Below are 18,516 nucleotides of genomic sequence, written 5' to 3'. Positions count from 1 at the left end.
CAGTCTCTTCCTGTTCGGGGTCATCTATAACAATGGGTTCAATATTGATTTTCCCTCTTAAAAACCATGCTAAATTTATAAACACGTTCAAATATATATACTAACATGTTGACAATAAAAATAGTAATAAATATCCAACAACTATATCGCACATATGCAAAAGGGGGGAATTCGCACATATAATTAATCAAAAAAAAGTTTTAACATTATTTATTGGATATGATTTATAGCGGAAAGTAAAAAAAAAATATATATATATATATACATTTTTTTTTTTTCAAAATTGTCGTCTTTGTTTATAGTGCAAAAAATAAAAAAACCAGTGGTGATCAAATAGCACCAAACGAAAGCTCTATTTATGGTAAAAAATTGCATAAATGACACCGATGTACAGCGTTGCATGACCGCACAATTGTCAAAGTAACGCAGTGCCATATAGCAAACAATGGCCTGGTCATAAAGGGGGGGGGGGGTGTAAATCTTCCGGAGGTCAAGTGTTTAAATATAGTGCAATGTATGCCTTCCTTTAGCACCATAAGTAATGACAAAATGAATGTGAATCAGCATAGGTCCATGCAGTTCCTGTATTGTGGAAATTGTGTCCAAAACAGCTAAACAGCTGCCAGCCATAAACTAGTTGAAACAAAAAATGTAAAAGCCACAGAAAATGCTTGATACCTACTGTACTCTTTGATAGGCAGGGAGTCAAACTCAGCTGTCTTCCAGCCAGTGGCGACTGGTGGTATATATATTTTTTTTGGAGGGGGGTGGAGGCACACAATGCACCCACAGCTTCTTCTCCTCGACATCATGATGGCTTCCGCCCTCCTCCTAGGCAGCCAATAGGAGATTGCTTCTCCTCTTTGCCAATCGGGTGACAGATCTCAGGACCGCTTCCTGATTGGCCGGGAGGAGACTCAAGAAGACAATAGCGAATATTAATGGGTCATTGTCACACAACTGGGTGGGCTCTGTTTCCCCCGAGCCCACACTTTTTTAAGCCAATTATAGCTTCAGGCTCTAATCATGTGCTTCTAAAAAACAAAACAAAAACCCATTGGAATCCATGCATCCAGCATAGAATAGGGGTGGGGCGCATGGATTACGGGGGCGGCACACCTGTGCCCCGTATGGGTGGGCCACCACTGCTTCCAGTGGTATAGTCATTGCAAAAAGTTTCAGTATTTGATACTTCCAGGGGTGTCAAGTGCCTCTGTCTCCCAATGTAATCAGTGGTTTGTCCCACCAGCCACAACTTCAATCTTATGTCCTGTAGTGATATAGAGGTTGGCAGAGAAAACCACAGAGCGTGGCAGGGGACGGTCATTCAACACCCATGGAAGTGCCACGTGCTATATCACTCAAAGACCACACTATGGAGAGCTAAGTTTACACAGTTTTTGTTTTTGCAGAGCAAAGGCTTTTGATTTTTTTTCAATGTGTGTTATGATTCCACTAACAAATTATTAAATTATATCTAAACCTAAAAAAGCAAAAATTGAACTTAACCACTAGAGATCCGCACTATAGCCGAATGACGGTTACAGCGCGGACCTGCTTTGCCGGGACTATGTCTATTGACGTCGTCCCGTGCACGAGCGGCCTGCGCGCCCTGTGATCAGCGAATCTGAGACTCGCCTGATCACGGATCGGAGCAAGGGGTCGATCCCGACCCCTTACCACGTGATCAACTGTCAGCTAATGACAGCTGATCATGTGACACAACAGAGCCGGTAATCGGCTATTTTTCCTCCTCGCGCTGACAGCAGCTTCTATAATGAAGAACAAGACAATGTACATCAGTCTTGCACTAATGAATTTCAGGCGGGGGGGGGGGGGGGGGGGGTCAGTTTTTTCTCAGCGAGAGTACATGATTCCTGTACCAGAATAAAGCCAGGCACCTTGGTACCAGCAGTTTGGGCTTGGGTCTTTCATTGCTAAACTCCACATACAGTATAACAGGTAGCGAACCATAATGCATGTAAATGCACCATGATGCATAGGTGTGAGTCTAGCCGCAATATACTCTCTTTATTCTCTTAGTTTGTCAAACTCTGTTTTTTTTTTATTATTATAGGCTGACAATGGTAGGGTTTTAATGGTCGATGTCAGTGACACTCGGGATTGAGAGCCAGCAGCCATGCAAAATGTCAGCTGACGTCTCTCAAAGTGGGGGAATTTAATATATATATATTTATTATACAGCATACTGTATACTTTGCTTGGGGCACCATGCTGGGCAATGCTGACAAACACAACTTGCTGGCAGGAAGAGGTAAATATGACCAACATGCTGGCACACATTGAGGATCTACTGTACATTTCATATAATGTTTTCCAAGAAAAAAAAGACAAAAATGTTCTTTAGAGTTTAGCAAAGCAGATAAAACTACACTTCCTTATTCCTAAACACATCTCACTGCTCTGCCAAGTGGTATCTTTCAGTTCATCCACTGAAGAAGCCATTTAGATGAGGGGTAAAACAGTTTTAAGATGTTGGACTTCATTTACTACCTCTAATTCCATGATATGGATGACTAAAATGTTCATAGACTATTAACTATTTTGTTTTTATACTGCAGATTTATGGATTTGAACATTATGTCTGTAAAGAACTTTACAAAAGTCTCAGAATTTGTTCTTGTAGGATTTGGAAATCTTCATGAATTAAATGTTTTATTATTTTTAGTCTTCCTAATCATATTTGTATTCACTATCACAGGAAATCTTCTAATCGTTGTATTAGTATCCATCACCCCAGGCCTTCAGTCCCCCATGTATTATCTCCTAAGTCATCTCTCACTTTCAGATCTTTTGATTTCAACCAATATTCTTCAAAACATTCTTGGCAGTCTTCTTCGTGGAAAGGAAATAATTACTTTCCGTGGTTGCATCACAAAATGTTATTTTTTCTGCGCTACAACTGCTACAGAATGTTTGATCCTCTCCATCATGTCCTATGATCGGTACTTGGCCATCTGTAACCCTTTGAGAAATTCCAGTATCATGAACATGAAGTTTTGTGTCAAACTTTCAACCTGGCCATGGCTGTTGTGTTTTACTTCGAATCTTGTAGTCGTTCTGCCTGTATCCAATTTTGACTTTTGTGCTGACAATGTTATTGACCACTTCTACTGTGACCTCTTACCTCTTCAGAAGCTCTCTGGCTCAGATACCTCTTTGGTTGAACTAGACGTTTTTGTCTTTTCCTTGTCAATATTTATTTTCACATGTGGTTTTATCATAGTGACATACCTCTACATCTTCCATACTATTCTCAGCATACTGTCCACAATAGTCAAACAAAAAGCTTTTTCGACCTGCAGTTCTCACCTTCTTGTGGTGGGGTTGTTTTACGGGACACTGATAGCTAAATACATGATACCCTCCAAAGGGTGCTCTTTGATTATCAATAAGATTGTATCATTATTAGGGATGGCCGAACGGTTCGCCCGGCGGTCGCTTCGCGGAGAATTTCGGCTGTTCGCCGTCCGCCCGATCGGCGGACTATTGCCGCCGTTCGCCCGGCGGACTTCCGTGTTTACTGTGTAAAAGAACTTTGACCTATGATGACACATCCATCATGGGGTACAGGACAGCCAATTGAGACATTACAGCACATGGACACTTGGACATTCCCCCTAACTTATAAATAGACCCGATCCGGCGGCCATTTTACATTCTTTCTTCTGTCACTATAGGGAGAGGTTGCTGTGTGGAGCAGGGAGAGATTACAGTGACCCAAATCGCTAGCTATTTGGTCCACAAAAGTTCTTTTCAGGACTGGTATAGGTGTTAGGTGTAGTTCCTGATATAGGTTTGAGGCACTGCTGTGCTACTGATTGTTGCAGCAGCCTGTCTCTTGTCAGTGTAGAGAGAGGGACAGTACGCTGTGTGCTGCAGGGACAGTCAGTTTAATCATTAGCTGTTACTATCAGGTCCACAAAAGTGCTATTCAAGTTATTGTTCCAGCAGCCTCTGTTTTGTCAGTTTAAATAGGGACAGGCAGGAAGCTGTGTGTGAGGCAGTGAGGGACAGTCAGTTTAATCAGTATAAATGATAGTGTTTTATTCCTGCGCTACCACTGGTGATCTATCAAATGTCAGGGGCTGCTGCTACTACCGGAATGGATCACGCCGTATCCACTTAATATGAAACTAAAGATATGTTGGTATTGCGCTGTCCCTATATTAAATAACCCTCCGAGGGTGATAAGTATAATGCCTAGTTACATAAATCAATAGTGTAATATAAAAATATATATCTATAAATGTCTACTGAATAGTATCAAAAAGTGCAAAGTGCTACATTAAATAAAATAAACACACCACAAAGGTGATAGAATCCAAATAAATGAAAATCAAGTGAACAAAGGTAAGTAACTAAAAACAGTCTCTTAAAAAATTACTATTTTGATAAAGTGCAGAAAAAATGCAAAAAAAAAAAGTAAACACACTACAGAGTCAATTGAAAACCTCCACGGAAACACAACTGCTTCAATTGAGTGCAAAGCCAAAAAACTGTGAATTGATCATAAAGTGCCAAGTGCGTCTTATAACATGTAACCCATGGCACCCGTGTAGATTTGGTTTTACCGCCACGGATTGCATGCAGGCCTGGCTCTTCTTCTACTCCTCCTACTCCATCCTCCTCCCTCTCCTCCTCGGCTGACTCCTCCTTTTCCGCTGCTAGCGTCTCTTCCGCTGCGCCGCCCAAGCTCCCCAGAACCTATTCGACATGCCAGGTGAGACGTTGCCATGCCGTGCTGCGTCTGTTGTGCCTGGAAGCCAAGAACCACACTGGCCTGGCACTCCTTTCAGCTTTGCGTTCATAGGCAGATCAGTGGCTAACACCGCTCAATTTGACAGTTGGTAAAGTGGTGTGTGACAACGGTGCCAATCTGCTTAGCGCATTGAAACAGGGCAAAATCACGCACGTGCCATGCATGGCACACGTCTTAAACTTGGTCGTGCAGCGATTCGTTGTCAAATACCCTGGGGTCCAGGACATCTTGCGGTAGGCAAGGAAAATCTCAGCCCATTTCAGAAGATCTTACACGGCCATGGCTCGTAGTGATGGCCGAACGGTTCGCCCGGCGGTCGTTTCGCGGCGAATTTCCGACTTTCGCCGTCCGCGGGTTCGAACGCCTTTTTCCGTCGTTCGCCCCGGCGGACTTACGTGTTTAATGTATACAAGAACTTTAACCTTTCGTGACACGTTTATCATGTGTTACAGGACAACCAATTGAGACATGACAGCTCATGGACACTTGGACATTCCCCCTAACCTATAAATACACCCGATCCGGTGGCCATTTTACATTCTTTCTTCTGTCACTGTAGGGAAAGGATCCTGTGTGGAGTAGGGACAGAGAAAACGCTAGCTATTTGGTACACAAAAGTTCTTTTCAGGACTGGTATAGGTGTTAGGTCAGCAGCCTGAGTTTCTTTTGTCAGTTTAGATAAAGGGACAGAGCGCTGTATGCTGCTATTTTAGGGACAGCTCAGCCAGATTAGTCTTTCTTCATCATCATCATCATCATCATCATTAGCTGTTACTATCAGGTCCACAAAAGAGCTGTTCCAGCTAATCGTTCCAGCCTACTCTTTTTTGCCAATTTGTATAGGGACAGGCAGGAAGCAGTGTGTCAGGCAGTGAGGATAATTTTAAAGACTTGCTGTTACTATTAGTTCCACAAAGGTTCTTTTCAGGACTGGTATCAGTGGTACGGTAATAGGCTTGTACACGTATAATATTCTTTCTTCCAAATATAGAAAGAATATTATACTTGACTGCTGCCCTTCTGCTGCAGTCTGCTAATCATTCACAACTCACTTGTTCCACAAAGCTCTTTATCAGGACTGGTAACTTGGTCTGTCTAGGGTGCTACGGTACATAGGCTTGGGTGCGGTACAGTCTGCTGTTCTGTAAGGACCGCTATCGGTCCACAATAGATAGGGTTGCCGTGCACTACTGCTGACCGCTGCCCTATACTGCAGCAGTCCTTCAGCGGTATAGGGACTGACGCACAGTCTGCTAAACACTAATACACAACCTGCTTGGTCCACAAAAGTTCTTATAAGGACTGGTAACTTGGTATAGGGTGCTACGGTACATAGGCCTGAGTGCGTTACAGTCTGCTGTTCTGTAAGGACCGCTATCGGTCCACAATACATAGGGTTGACGTGCACTACTGCTGACCGCTGCCCTATACTGCAGCAGTCCTTCAGCGGTATAGGGACTGACGCACAGTCTGCTAAACACTAACACACAACCTGCTTGGTCCACAAAAGTTCTTATAAGGACTGGTAACTTGGTATAGGGTGCTACGGTACATAGGCCTGAGTGCAGTACAGTCTGCTGTTCTGTAAGGACTGCTATCGGTCCACAATACATAGGGTTGCCGTGCACTACTGCTGACCGCTGCCCTATACTGCAGCAGTCCTTCAGCGGTATAGGGACTGACGCACAGTCTGCTAAACACTAATACACAACCTGCTTGGTCCACAAAAGTTCTTATAAGGACTGGTAACTTGGTATAGGGTGCTACGGTACATAGGCCTGAGTGCAGTACAGTCTGCTGTTCTGTAAGGACCGCTATCGGTCCACAATACATAGGGTTGCCGTGCACTACTGCTGACCGCTGCCCTATACTGCAGCAGTCCTTCATTGGTATAGGGACTGACGTACAGTCTGCTAATCACTAACACACAACCTGCTTGGTCCACAAAAGTTCTTATAAGGACTGGTAACTTGGTATAGGGTGCTACGGTACATAGGCCTGAGTGCGTTACAGTCTGCTGTTCTGTAAGGACCGCTATCGGTCCACAATACATAGGGTTGCCGTGCACTACTGCTGACCGCTGCCCTATACTGCAGCAGTCCTTCATTGGTATAGGGACTGACGTACAGTCTGCTAATCACTAACACACAACCTGCTTGGTCCACAAAAGTTCTTATAAGGACTGGTAACTTGGTGTAGGGTGCTACGGTACATAGGCCTGAGTGCGTTACAGTCTGCTGTTCTGTAAGGACCGCTATCGGTCCACAATACATAGGGTTGCCGTGCACTACTGCTGACCGCTGCCCTATACTGCAGCAGTCCTTCATTGGTATAGGGACTGACGTACAGTCTGCTAATCACTAACACACAACCTGCTTGGTCCACAAAAGTTCTTATAAGGACTGGTAACTTGGTATAGGGTGCTACGGTACATAGGCCTGAGTGCAGTACAGTCTGCTGTTCTGTAAGGACCGCTATCGGTCCACAATACATAGGGTTGACGTGCACTACTGCTGACCGCTGCCCTATACTGCAGCAGTCCTTCATTGGTATAGGGACTGACGTACAGTCTGCTAATCACTAACACACAACCTGCTTGGTCCACAAAAGTTTTTATAAGGACTGGTAACTTGGTATAGGGTGCTACGGTACATAGGCCTGAGTGCAGTACAGTCTGCTGTTCTGTAAGGACCGCTATCGGTCCACAATACATAGGGTTGCCGTGCACTACTGCTGACCGCTGCCCTATACTGCAGCAGTCCTTCATTGGTATAGGGACTGACGTACAGTCTGCTAATCACTAACACACAACCTGCTTGGTCCACAAAAGTTCTTATAAGGACTGGTAACTTGGTATAGGGTGCTACGGTACATAGGCCTGAGTGCAGTACAGTCTGCTGTTCTGTAAGGACCGCTATCGGTCCACAATACATAGGGTTGCCGTGCACTACTGCTGACCGCTGCCCTATACTGCAGCAGTCCTTCATTGGTATAGGGACTGACGTACAGTCTGCTAATCACTAACACACAACCTGCTTGGTCCACAAAAGTTTTTATAAGGACTGGTAACTTGGTATAGGGTGCTACGGTACATAGGCCTGAGTGCAGTACAGTCTGCTGTTCTGTAAGGACCGCTATCGGTCCACAATACATAGGGTTGACGTGCACTACTGCTGACCGCTGCCCTATACTGCAGCAGTCCTTCAGCGGTATAGGGACTAAGAGTTTTGTCACAGGGTGATTTAAAAAATGACAGGCAGAGGAAGAGGCAGGCCCTTCCGCAGGGGTGGTAGGGGTAGGGCAGGAGCAACAGCCTTGAGCCAAAGTGGGAAGTTGCAGAAGGTGCGTTCAATTACTTTAAAGGACGCACCAGACTTGGTTGAGTGGCTCACTCAGCCTTATTCTTCTGCACCCTCCTCATCCTCTCGATCTGCACCCTCTTCTTCACTCTCTGCTATGTGCACCCCCAAAGACACTACCACCAACAACACCACCACCACCACATACCTTCCGCTTGAGTGCAAATGGGGGCCTTCATGCTCCAGTGTTTTAATAGGGACCCCCGTATAAAAAGCATGAGGGTCAAGGACCAGTACTGGGTGGCAACGTACTTAGATCCCCGGTACAAACACAAAATGGCGGAAATGTTACCGCCGTCGCAGAGGGCTGTCAGAATGCAGCACTTCCAGGCCTTGCTTCGAGAAATGCTGCATTCTGCTTTTGCGTGCGCTGGCAGAGGAGCAATTCCCACTCCCAGAGAAGGATTTGCGGGTACCAATCCAACAGCGCCTGCAAGAAGAGGCCGGTTTGAAGATGTGTTGGTGACTTCGGATATGAGGTCATTCTTTCAGCCGACCCATCGACAGGTGTCATCCGGATCCAGCATCAGGGAACGCCTAGACCGTCAGGTGTCCGACTACATTGGGTTAACGGCCGATGTGGACGCTCTGAGGAGTGATGAACCCCTAGACTACTGGGTGGGCAGGCTTGACCTCTGGCCAGAGCTTGCCCAATTTGCAATCGAACTGTTGGCTTGCCCCTCATCCAGTGTCCTGTCCGAAAGGACGTTCAGCGCAGCAGGGGGGATTGTGACCGATAAGCGTACTCGCCTAGCTCACGACAGTGTTAACTACCTCACATTTCTAAAAATGAATGAGGCATGGATCTCGGAGGAATTCAACACATGTGATCAGTAGACCATGTATATGTCTATAAACAATTTTTGGAATCAAGCACACAGACCTTCTTAATTCATTTGGCTCACTTCCCTGACCCAAAAAAGCACACCGTACTATATGCCCCTACCCTCCTCTTTGAAGAGGTTGAGCGGTGTCATATTTCTACTGGGGCTGCTTATTATGAGGGGTTCCCACCATCCCTGTGCTGTGCTGACTTCCTCCTGGGTGTTCTTATTATGAGGGGCTCCCACCATCCCTGTGCTGTGCTGACTTCCTCCTGGGGGTTCTTATTATGAGGGGCTCCCACCATCCCTGTGCTGTGCTGACTTCCTCCTGGGGGTTCTTATTATGAGGGGATCACACCATCCCTGTGCTGTGCTGACTTCCTCCTGGGGCTGCTTACGGTGCTGCTGTCAGCGCTGTATGTCACGGAGCTGCTGTCAGCGCTGTATGTCACGGAGCTGCTGTCAGCGCTGTATGTCACGGAGCTGCTGTCAGCGCTGTATGTCACGGAGCTGCTGTCAGCGCTGTATGTCACGGTGCTGCTGTCAGCGCTGTATGTCACGGAGCTGCTGTCAGCGCTGTATGTCACGGAGCTGCTGTCAGTGCTGTATGTCACGGAGCTGCTGTCAGCGCTGTATGTCACGGAGCTGCTGTCAGCGCTGTATGTCACGGAGCTGCTGTCAGCGCTGTATGTCACGGTGCTGCTGTCAGCGCTGTATGTCACGGAGCTGCTGTCAGCGCTGTATGTCACGGAGCTGCTGTCAGTGCTGTATGTCACGGAGCTGCTGTCAGCGCTGTATGTCACGGAGCTGCTGTCAGCGCTGTATGTCACGGAGCTGCTGTCAGCGCTGTATGTCACGGTGCTGCTGTCAGCGCTGTATGTCACGGAGCTGCTGTCAGCGCTGTATGTCACGGAGCTGCTGTCAGCGCTGTATGTCACGGAGCTGCTGTCAGCGCTGTATGTCACGGAGCTGCTGTCAGCGCTGTATGTCACGGAGCTGCTGTCAGCGCTGTATGTCACGGTGCTGATGTCAGTGCTCTGTATTACGGTGCTGCTGTCAGTGCTCTGTATCTCCTGCACCCTCTTGTTTGCCTACCCTGGTCCCTGACCTTCCCTCTCCTCCATTGCCTTCATTAGCTCCATAGTCCTGAATTGTCAGAACAATTTCCCAAATAAAAAAAAAATGCTTGTAGTTATCGATCCCAAATTCACCTCATACATGTATTATGCTATTGTCCAGGTGGTGGGACTACGTGCTACCCCCTAATAATTACCCCGTGGCCGCAAATTCGACCTAAAGGTTTGCGAAATTCGCCTCCCATTGAAGTCAATGGAGCCCGCGGCGAACGGTCGTTTTCGCGAACGTTTGTGTCCGTTCGCGTTTCGCGTTCGCGAAACGTCCCGTCGGAAGTTCGTCCATCACTAATGGCTCGCCTTGCTGACATTCAGCGGCGACACAATCTGCCGGTCAGACGTCTTATTTGCGATTGCCCGACTCGATGGAACTCAACCTTCTATATGCTTGATAGGCTGCTCCAGCAGAAACGTGCAGTTAACGTCTACCTATATGAACTCTGCGGCAGAACAGGTTCTGGGGAGCTGGGGGTTTTTTCACAGCGCCAGTGGCTGCTCATGCGCGACGCATGCAGACTTCTGCGGCCATTTGAGGAGATCACCAAACTGGTCAGTCGCAGCCAGGGCGCCATCAGTGACATGGTACCTTATGCCTTCTTTATGGAGGGTGCATTGCGTCGTGTCATTGATCAAGCTGTGGAGGAGCAGGAGCGGGGAGATGAGGAAGTCGCAATGCTGGATGAATTCCCAGGGGGCTACTCTATCTGAGACAAGTCAACAACAGGAGTCTGAAGAGGAGTCAGAGGAGGATGGTGGCAGGGCGGATGAGGAGGAGCAAGAAGAGCATGCTTTAAACCTTTCTGGGACCCCTGTTGTTGTGCGTGGATGGGGAGGGGAGAATGAAGAGGACAACATTATCCTGGATGATGAGCAGGAGCCAGGCCACCACGCCGCTTCCAGTTTAGTGCAAATGGGGGCCTTCATGCTCCAGTGTTTTAATAGGGACCCCCGTATAAAAAGCATAAGGGTCAAGGACCAGTACTGGGTGGCAACGTACTTAGACCCCCGGTACAAACACAAAATGGTGGAAATGCTACCGCCGTCACAGAGGGCTGTCAGAATGCAGCACTTCCAGGCCTCACTTCGAGAAATGCTGCATTCTGCTTTTGCGTGCGCTGGCAGAGGAGCAATTCCCACTCCCAGAGAAGGAGTTGCGGGTACCAATCCAACAGCGCCTGCAAGAAGAGGGCGGTTTGAAGATGTGTTGGTGACTTCGGATATGAGGTCATTCTTTCAGCCGACCCATCGACAGGTGTCATCCGGATCCAGCATCAGGGAACGCCTAGACCGTCAGGTGTCCGACTACATCGGGTTAACGGGCGATGTGGACGCTCTGAGGAGTGATGAACCCCTGGACTACTGGGTGGGCAGGCTTGACCTCTGGCCAGAGCTTGCCCAATTTGCAATCGAACTGTTGGCTTGCCCCTCATCCAGTGTCCTGTCCGAAAGGACGTTCAGCGCAGCAAGGGTGATCGTGACCGATAAGCGTACTCGCCTAGCTCACGACAGTGTTAACTACCTCACATTTCTAAAAATGAATGAGGCATGGATCTCGGAGGAATTCAAAACATGTGACCAGTAGACCATGTATATGTCTATAAACTATTTTTGTAATCGAGCACACAGACCGTCTTTCTTCATTTGGCTCACTTCCTTGTCCAAAAAAAGCACACCGTACTATATGCCCGTACCCTCCTGTTTGAAGAGGTTGAGCGGTGTCATATTTCTACTGGGGCTGCTTATTATGAGGGGTTCCCACCATCCCTGTGCTGTGCTGACTTCCTCCTGGGGCTGTACCTCTGCTGTGCATATTATGAGGGGCTCCCACCATCCCTGTGCTATGCTCATTATGAGGGGCTCCCACCATCCCTGTGCTATGCTATGCTCATTATAAGGGGCTCCCACCATCCCTGTGCTATGCTTACTTCCTCCTGGGGCTGCTTACGGTGCAGGTGTCAGTGGTCTCTATCATGCTGCTGGTGTCAGATCACTCTATCACGGTGCACATCCTTTCTTCTCTAATCTTCACTTTTCTCCTCGGTTGGTCGGGTGGTTCCTGACACTCGGCTCTGGTGGTGGTTCCTGACACTTGGCTCTGGTGGTCCCTGAGACTTAGCTCTAGTGGTGGTTCCTGACACTTGGCTCTGGTGGTCCCTGAGACTTGGATCTGGTGGTGGTTCCTGACACTTGGCTCTGGTGGTCCCTGAGACTTGGCTCTGGTGGTGGTTCCTGACATTTGGCTCTGGTGGTCCCTGAGACTTGGCTCTGGTGGTGGTTCCTGACATTTGGCTCTGGTGGTCTCTGAGACTTGGCTCTGGTGGTGGTTCCTGACATTTGGCTCTGGTGGTCCCTGAGACTTGGCTCTGGTGGTGGTTCCTGACACTTGGCTCTGGTGGTCCCTGAGACTTAGCTCTAGTGGTGGTTCCTGACACTTGGCTCTGGTGGTCCCTGAGACCTGGATCTGGTGGTGGTTCCTGACACTTGGCTCTGGTGGTCCCTGAGACTTGGCTCTGGTGGTGGTTCCTGACATTTGGCTCTGGTGGTCCCTGAGACTTGGCTCTGGTGGTGGTTCCTGACACTTGGCTCTGGTGGTCTCTGAGACTTGGCTCTGGTGGTGGTTCCTGACATTTGGCTCTGGTGGTCCCTGAGATCTGGCTCTGGTGGTGGTTCCTGACACTTGGCTCTGGTGGTCCCTGAGACTTAGCTCTAGTGGTGGTTCCTGACACTTGGCTCTGGTGGTCCCTGAGACCTGGATCTGGTGGTGGTTCCTGACACTTGGCTCTGGTGGTCCCTGAGACTTGGCTCCGGTGGTGGTTCCTGACATTTGGCTCTGGTGGTCCCTGAGACTTGGCTCTGGTGGTGGTTCCTGACATTTGGCTCTGGTGGTCCCTGACATTTGGCTCTGGTGGTCCCTGACATTTGGCTCTGGTGGTCCCTGAGACTTGGCTCTGGTGGTGGTCCCTGAGACTTGGCTCTGGTGGTCCCTGAGACTTGGCTCTGGTGGTGGTCCCTGACACTTGGCTCTGGTGGTGGTTCCTGACATTTGGCTCTGGTGGTCCCTGACATTTGGCTCTGGTGGTCCCTGACATTTGGCTCTGGTGGTCCCTGAGACTTGGCTCTGGTGGTGGTCCCTGAGACTTGGCTCTGGTGGTGGTTCCTGACATTTGGCTCTGGTGGTCCCTGACACTTGGCTCTGGTGGTGGTTCCTGACACTTGGCTCTGGTGGTGGTTCCTGACACTTGGCTCTGGTGGTGGTGCCTGACAATTGGCTTTGATGGGCACTGGTGGGCTACATCTGATGGGCGCTTCATTAACCACACGGTCTGCTACAAGATAAAAGTGGTCTCTGTGGCGGATTCGCCACAAGATCAGTTTTATCGGCGGTGGGAGAGGGCCCCCCCTCCCGCCACGATCCGGTGCCCTCCGCCACTTACCGGAGCCGTCGGCAGATCAAATCCTTCCTGTGGCCTGACGTGGAGATGAGTGAGTGGAAGATGGCCCCCCCGTCTCCATATCATTGCAGGGCAGAAGCGGCATCAAAACGTCACTTACGCCCATAGCTCTTAAAGGGCCATTTTTTTTTTAAATGACATTTTTTTTTTATTGCATTTTAGTGTAAATATGAGATCCGAGGTCTTTTTGACCGCAGAGCTCATATTTAAGAGGTCATGTCATGCTTTTTTTTCTATTACAAGGGATGTTTACATCAGGGTTGCCACTTTTTGTTCAAGTCAAACCCAAACACTTTAGCGGAGCATGCCAATTTATTTTTTTGATAGTATAAACTATACATATATTTTGCTATTAAATTACATTTCTAATCATATGAAGTTAATAACAAGAGTCCCCCTTTACATCAGAGCCCACAGAGTTCCCCATTTTACATCTGAACTCGCAGAGTTCCCTTTCGCTGTAAGGGGGGACTCTACAGACTCTGATGTAAGGGAGAACTATAGGGACTCTAACATAAGGGATGCTCTGGTAAAACTGATGTAAGGGGGAACACTGAGAACTCTGATGTACGGAGAGGACTCTAATGTAAGGGGGAATACTGTGGCCTCTGCTTTAAAGGGGAAATCTGATGTAAGGGGTGCTCTGAGAACCCTGATTTACCTTAGTGTACTCACTCAGAGGCAGGAGAGAGAAGGGGGAGACTTCAGACACAGACAGGAATGGATGGTGAGCTCACTCACCCCTTGGCAGTCAGCACCTCTCATCCAGATGTATCTGAGTTTGCTGAATTCAAAATTTTCCAGCCCCAACTTTACTTTTCTGAGGCACAGCGCCAGGGATTGGAGTGTGGGCAGACCCAGAGGGGTAGGGGTGGGGGAAGAGGTGCTAATCGAGCCCTCTCTCCTCTCCTGTCTGTGTGTGTGTTTCGGGGGGGGGGGGGGGGGGTGTTAGTGCTGGCTTTGAGCAGTGTGAAAGAGTGTAACAGACACTTTCAGCTTAGACAACTGCAGCCAGCAACCCTGCTGGGAAGCCATAGTCCAGTCTAAATAATGTGTCTGGGTTTCAGGTAGAAACCCGGACGCATGATTCCAAACCCGAACTGTCCGGGTGAATCCTGGACAGGTGGCAACCCTAGTTTACATTCCTTGTAATAGGAATAAAACTCACACAATTTTTTTTTTTAAACAGTGTAAAAATTAAAATAAAAGGTAAAATAAATAAGAATAATAAAAAAAAAATGTAAACGCATCCCGTCCTGCCGAGCTCGCGTGCAGAATCGAACGCATACGCGAGTAGCGCACGCATATAAAAACGGTGTTCAAACCATACATGTGAGGTATCGCCGCGATCGGTAGAGCGAGAGCGATAATTCTAGCTCTAGACCTCCTCTGTAACTTAAAACATGTAACCTGTAGAATTTTTTAAAATGTTGCCTATGGAGACTTTTAAGGGTAAAAGTTTGTCGCCATTCCACGAGCGAGCGCAATTTTGAAACGTGAGATGTTGGGTATCAATTTACTTGGCATAACATTATCTTTCACAGTATTAAAAAAAATTGGGCTAACTTTACTGTTGACTTATGTTTTTAATTTAAAAAAAGTGTATTTTTTCCCAAAAAAGTGCGCTTGTAAGACCGCTGTGCGAATATGTTGCGACAGAAAGTATTGCAACCACCGCCATTTTATTCTCTAGGGTGTTAGAAAAAAAAAAGTATAATGTTTGGGGGTTGTAAGTAATTTTCTAGCAAAAAAAATAAAAAATTTTAACTTGTAAACAACAAATCTCAGAAAGAGGCTCGGTCCTTAAGTGGTTAAAAAGGCGGGGTATACATGGGCATGGCAAAGGGGGTGGGGTTAGGGGGTGGAGCCAAAATGGGGTTTCGCCTCTAGGGTGTCAAAAATCCCTGCACCAGCCCTGTCTAGATTAAGTGCTATAATATTGTGGCTGCTAGACGCCTATACTGCGCACAATCGCGGCTCAAACTGCTGGACTCCTCCAGGACAAAACACCTCTCAACCCTTCTCCCCACCCCCCGTACCTGTCCTGGGGAATCCTACGATTGTGATTGGTCAGCAGGCTTTTTTTTTTTTAAAAAAAACGAGACTCTTCTACTTCCTATAGGCTCTTGCGCCTGCCACTTTCTAGTGGGCGTGCGCCGCTTTGGTCGGGTGGGCGGAGATGATCGAGAGAGCTGATTGGTTGGATATCTTGCAGCCACGCCTTAGCAGGAGGGAAATCTATCCTTTGTTTGGGTGCGAGGGATGGGCGGATCTTGCTTCTGCTAGGCCGCGCCCATGTTCTCCTTCTTGCGCTATAGTCGTGCTGTGCCTAAGCCCCGGGATGTTGTTATAGTAAATGCGGGGTAGAAGAGTTCGCTGTCGGGAAGGGGCGGTACAGGGGAGGAGTCATGGTATGAAGCCGAGGGGGTTGTTGTATACGAAGAGCAATATTGGGGCGTGGCATGGAGTAGTAGGGGGCGGAGCAGCTTAGGGAACACACCCACCAGCGCGCACATAGGTGACGGGGGCGTTTCGTACCAGGACCCTAGCCCCGCCTCTCCTGTTTCCGTTCTCGCGAGGCGTCCGCTGACAGAGCACCGGCCGGAGGAGGAGGGTGAGGGGTGTGATGGGGGAGGGGAGGTTGCGTAGTAACCCCGGTGCGGGGTCACATGACCGCCGTGTGTATTGTGTATGAGGCGCCCTCTGCACCCCTCATAGGTGATACTACAAGAGCCTGCATGGCCCGCTACCTCTGTATGATAGTCCGTCTCCATCCCTCCATAGATCTCCTCACCCTGGGGCACCACTGATCACCGTGCTATAGAGGATCCCCTCCCCCCTCATTATTAGGACCCCAGAGTCACATGACAAGCCCTCCCCCCATGTTTTCCAATGAGTGCCGGTCATATCTGTGCGACTTACAGTTGCAGCGACTCTAACCATTTGCCCAGCGGGCACTTTTACCCCCCTTCCTGCCCAGACCAGCTTTCAGCGCTGTCACACTTTGAATGACAATTGCGGTCATACAACACCGCACTCACATCACATTTCGTTTTTTTCACACAATTCGAGATTTCCGGGGGTTTTATTTTTTGCTAAACAAATGAAAAAAGATCGAAAATTTTGAAAAAAAAAAAAAGTTTTTCTTAGTTTCTGCTATACAATTTTTCAATCAGGTAATTTTGCTCCTTCACTGATGGGCACCAATGAAGTGGCACTGATGGGAGGCACCGGTGGGCACCAAAGAGGTGGCACTGGTAGGCACTGAGCACCAATGAGGTGTAACTGACGGGCACCAATGAGGTGGCACTGATGGGAGGCACTGACGGGCGCTGATCAGGAGGCACTGATGGGAGACACTGATGGGCACAAATTAGGTGGCACTGATAGGCACCAATGAGGAGGAGGCACTGATGAGGTGGCACTGATGGGAGGCACTGTTGAGGAGGGACTGATGGGCACCAATGAGGTAGCACTGATGGGAGGCACTGACGAGGAGGGCCTCATATGCACTAATGCACCCCAATACAATCAGAGAGGGAGGCTTTTGAAGTAAGTGCTGATAACAAGGCTGAAGGTCCATCTCCTCTGTTGACCTGAGGAAGCGGCGCTCATACAGTAGTTGGCAAAAAGATTGATGGCGGTGATCGTCCCCCACCTATCCCTCGATGGCAGTATATATAATGGCAAGGCAAGAAGAGGAAAGGGTAAACAACGGGATCCTTGTCCACTCACAGAACACTTTCTGCCTGTTACAAAATGCTTGAAGTTTTGTGAATGAACTGGGGGGGGGGGGGAGAGGAAAGGGATACTTCATTGTATGAGGGCTCTTATAGGTAGCACCAAAAAGTAGAGCATTGGCTGTAGTATTCAGCGGGAAGAAATGAATGAACTACCCTGAAAATAAGACCTACAAGGACTTTAACTAGGGCTTATTTGGGGGGTAGGGCTTATATTGCAGCCATCACCGACAATCATGCTAGGTCTTATTTTCGGGGAAACAGGGTAATGCAGTAAACAGGTCAGAGTTGTACACCTGGCAAGAGGTAGCTGATTTTTATTACAAAGTATTTGTAAACGTTGCAGTGGCCGGCTTTACAAATGTCTAAGTGCTTACTTTTCATAAAAAAAAAAATGAGTGTACGCAGCACTAAAAACATACAATTAAGAGCCCATAGTGTTTAATGCAAAGTCCTTGTTGGGGGAAAAACCTGGAAACCACCCATGGTGTAGACAGAGACACAATTAGGTGAACATGAAATTACCCTCCACCAAACGCCAACACACCGGGCCTCTTACCAGAGGAAATGGACCACTGAATTACAGGTGGTCAAACAAGCATGATATGTCCACAGCGCCACTAAACCACTCCAATTGGATCATAGATGGCTGGGTCTTGTAGTCTCGCCAAATGGGAGTTCATAGGCACTTGTATAGAATACAAGAAAACGACTCCTCATGGTGTAGTATTTAAAAACCAGGATACATTTATTTCTTAAAAAAAAAAAAAACAGGGTACTCGCTTTTTGTTCAATAAAAATAGGCATGTCAGAAGCAGCAATCTGTCATGGATAGCACCAAACACAAAGATGGCCATGATCGGCACGTTACAGCGCTGTGACGTCAGAGCTCCACCCTACGCGGCGTTTCGTCCTATGGAACGTCGTCAGGGCCGTACTTTTCATTATTTAATTTTCTTTCTTTTCTTTTTTTTTCTTTTGTGACATAGAAACATCCTAATGTTATTTTATTTTGTTTGGTCAGGTGTTTCCTGCTGAATAACTTCATCATGGCCGACACCATTCACATAAGGTACTGTTCACTCTGGAGGTGTTTTCCTACTTATACCACAACTTCAACAACCCACTCTTTTATGTACATACATTCAGTAACTAAATAAATAAAATAAATAAACTAGGAAGTAATAAAAATTATTTTAACACCATTTGTTTTATCATCTGCAGA

General features: G+C 47.7%; 2 protein-coding genes across 5 annotated transcripts in view; both read left to right on the top strand.

Moving 5' to 3' along the window:
- Positions 1 to 2,601: 2,601 nt before the first annotated feature.
- LOC143934978 (olfactory receptor 11L1-like) lies at positions 2,602 to 16,731 on the top strand. Its single transcript, XM_077458525.1, has 2 exons — positions 2,602 to 3,446; positions 16,728 to 16,731. Exons 1-2 carry the CDS (start codon positions 2,602 to 2,604, stop codon positions 16,729 to 16,731), a joined length of 849 nt encoding a protein of 282 aa, XP_077314651.1.
- Positions 16,060 to 18,516, top strand: part of STXBP4 (syntaxin binding protein 4) — a 184,025-nt gene continuing 181,568 nt past the window's right edge. Inside the window, exons 1-2 of one of the 4 annotated variants that reach the window (XM_077458950.1) lie at positions 16,060 to 16,165; positions 18,316 to 18,363. In XM_077458950.1, coding sequence (XP_077315076.1) covers positions 18,341 to 18,363 — 23 coding nt within the window. In that variant the 5' untranslated portion in view covers positions 16,060 to 16,165; positions 18,316 to 18,340. Of the gene's footprint in view, positions 16,166 to 16,233; positions 16,728 to 16,768; positions 17,259 to 18,315; positions 18,364 to 18,516 lie in introns of those variants that run through there. The other 3 variants (XM_077458947.1, XM_077458949.1, XM_077458948.1) reach the window with 3 other exon arrangements.

This window comes from Lithobates pipiens, unplaced genomic scaffold, assembly GCF_037356315.1.
Source record: "Lithobates pipiens isolate NorthernLeopardFrog02 unplaced genomic scaffold, aLitPip1_a1.2 Scaffold_28, whole genome shotgun sequence".
Classification (NCBI taxonomy): Eukaryota; Metazoa; Chordata; class Amphibia; order Anura; family Ranidae; genus Lithobates; species Lithobates pipiens.
This window is presented reverse-complemented; position numbering and strand designations above follow the sequence as displayed.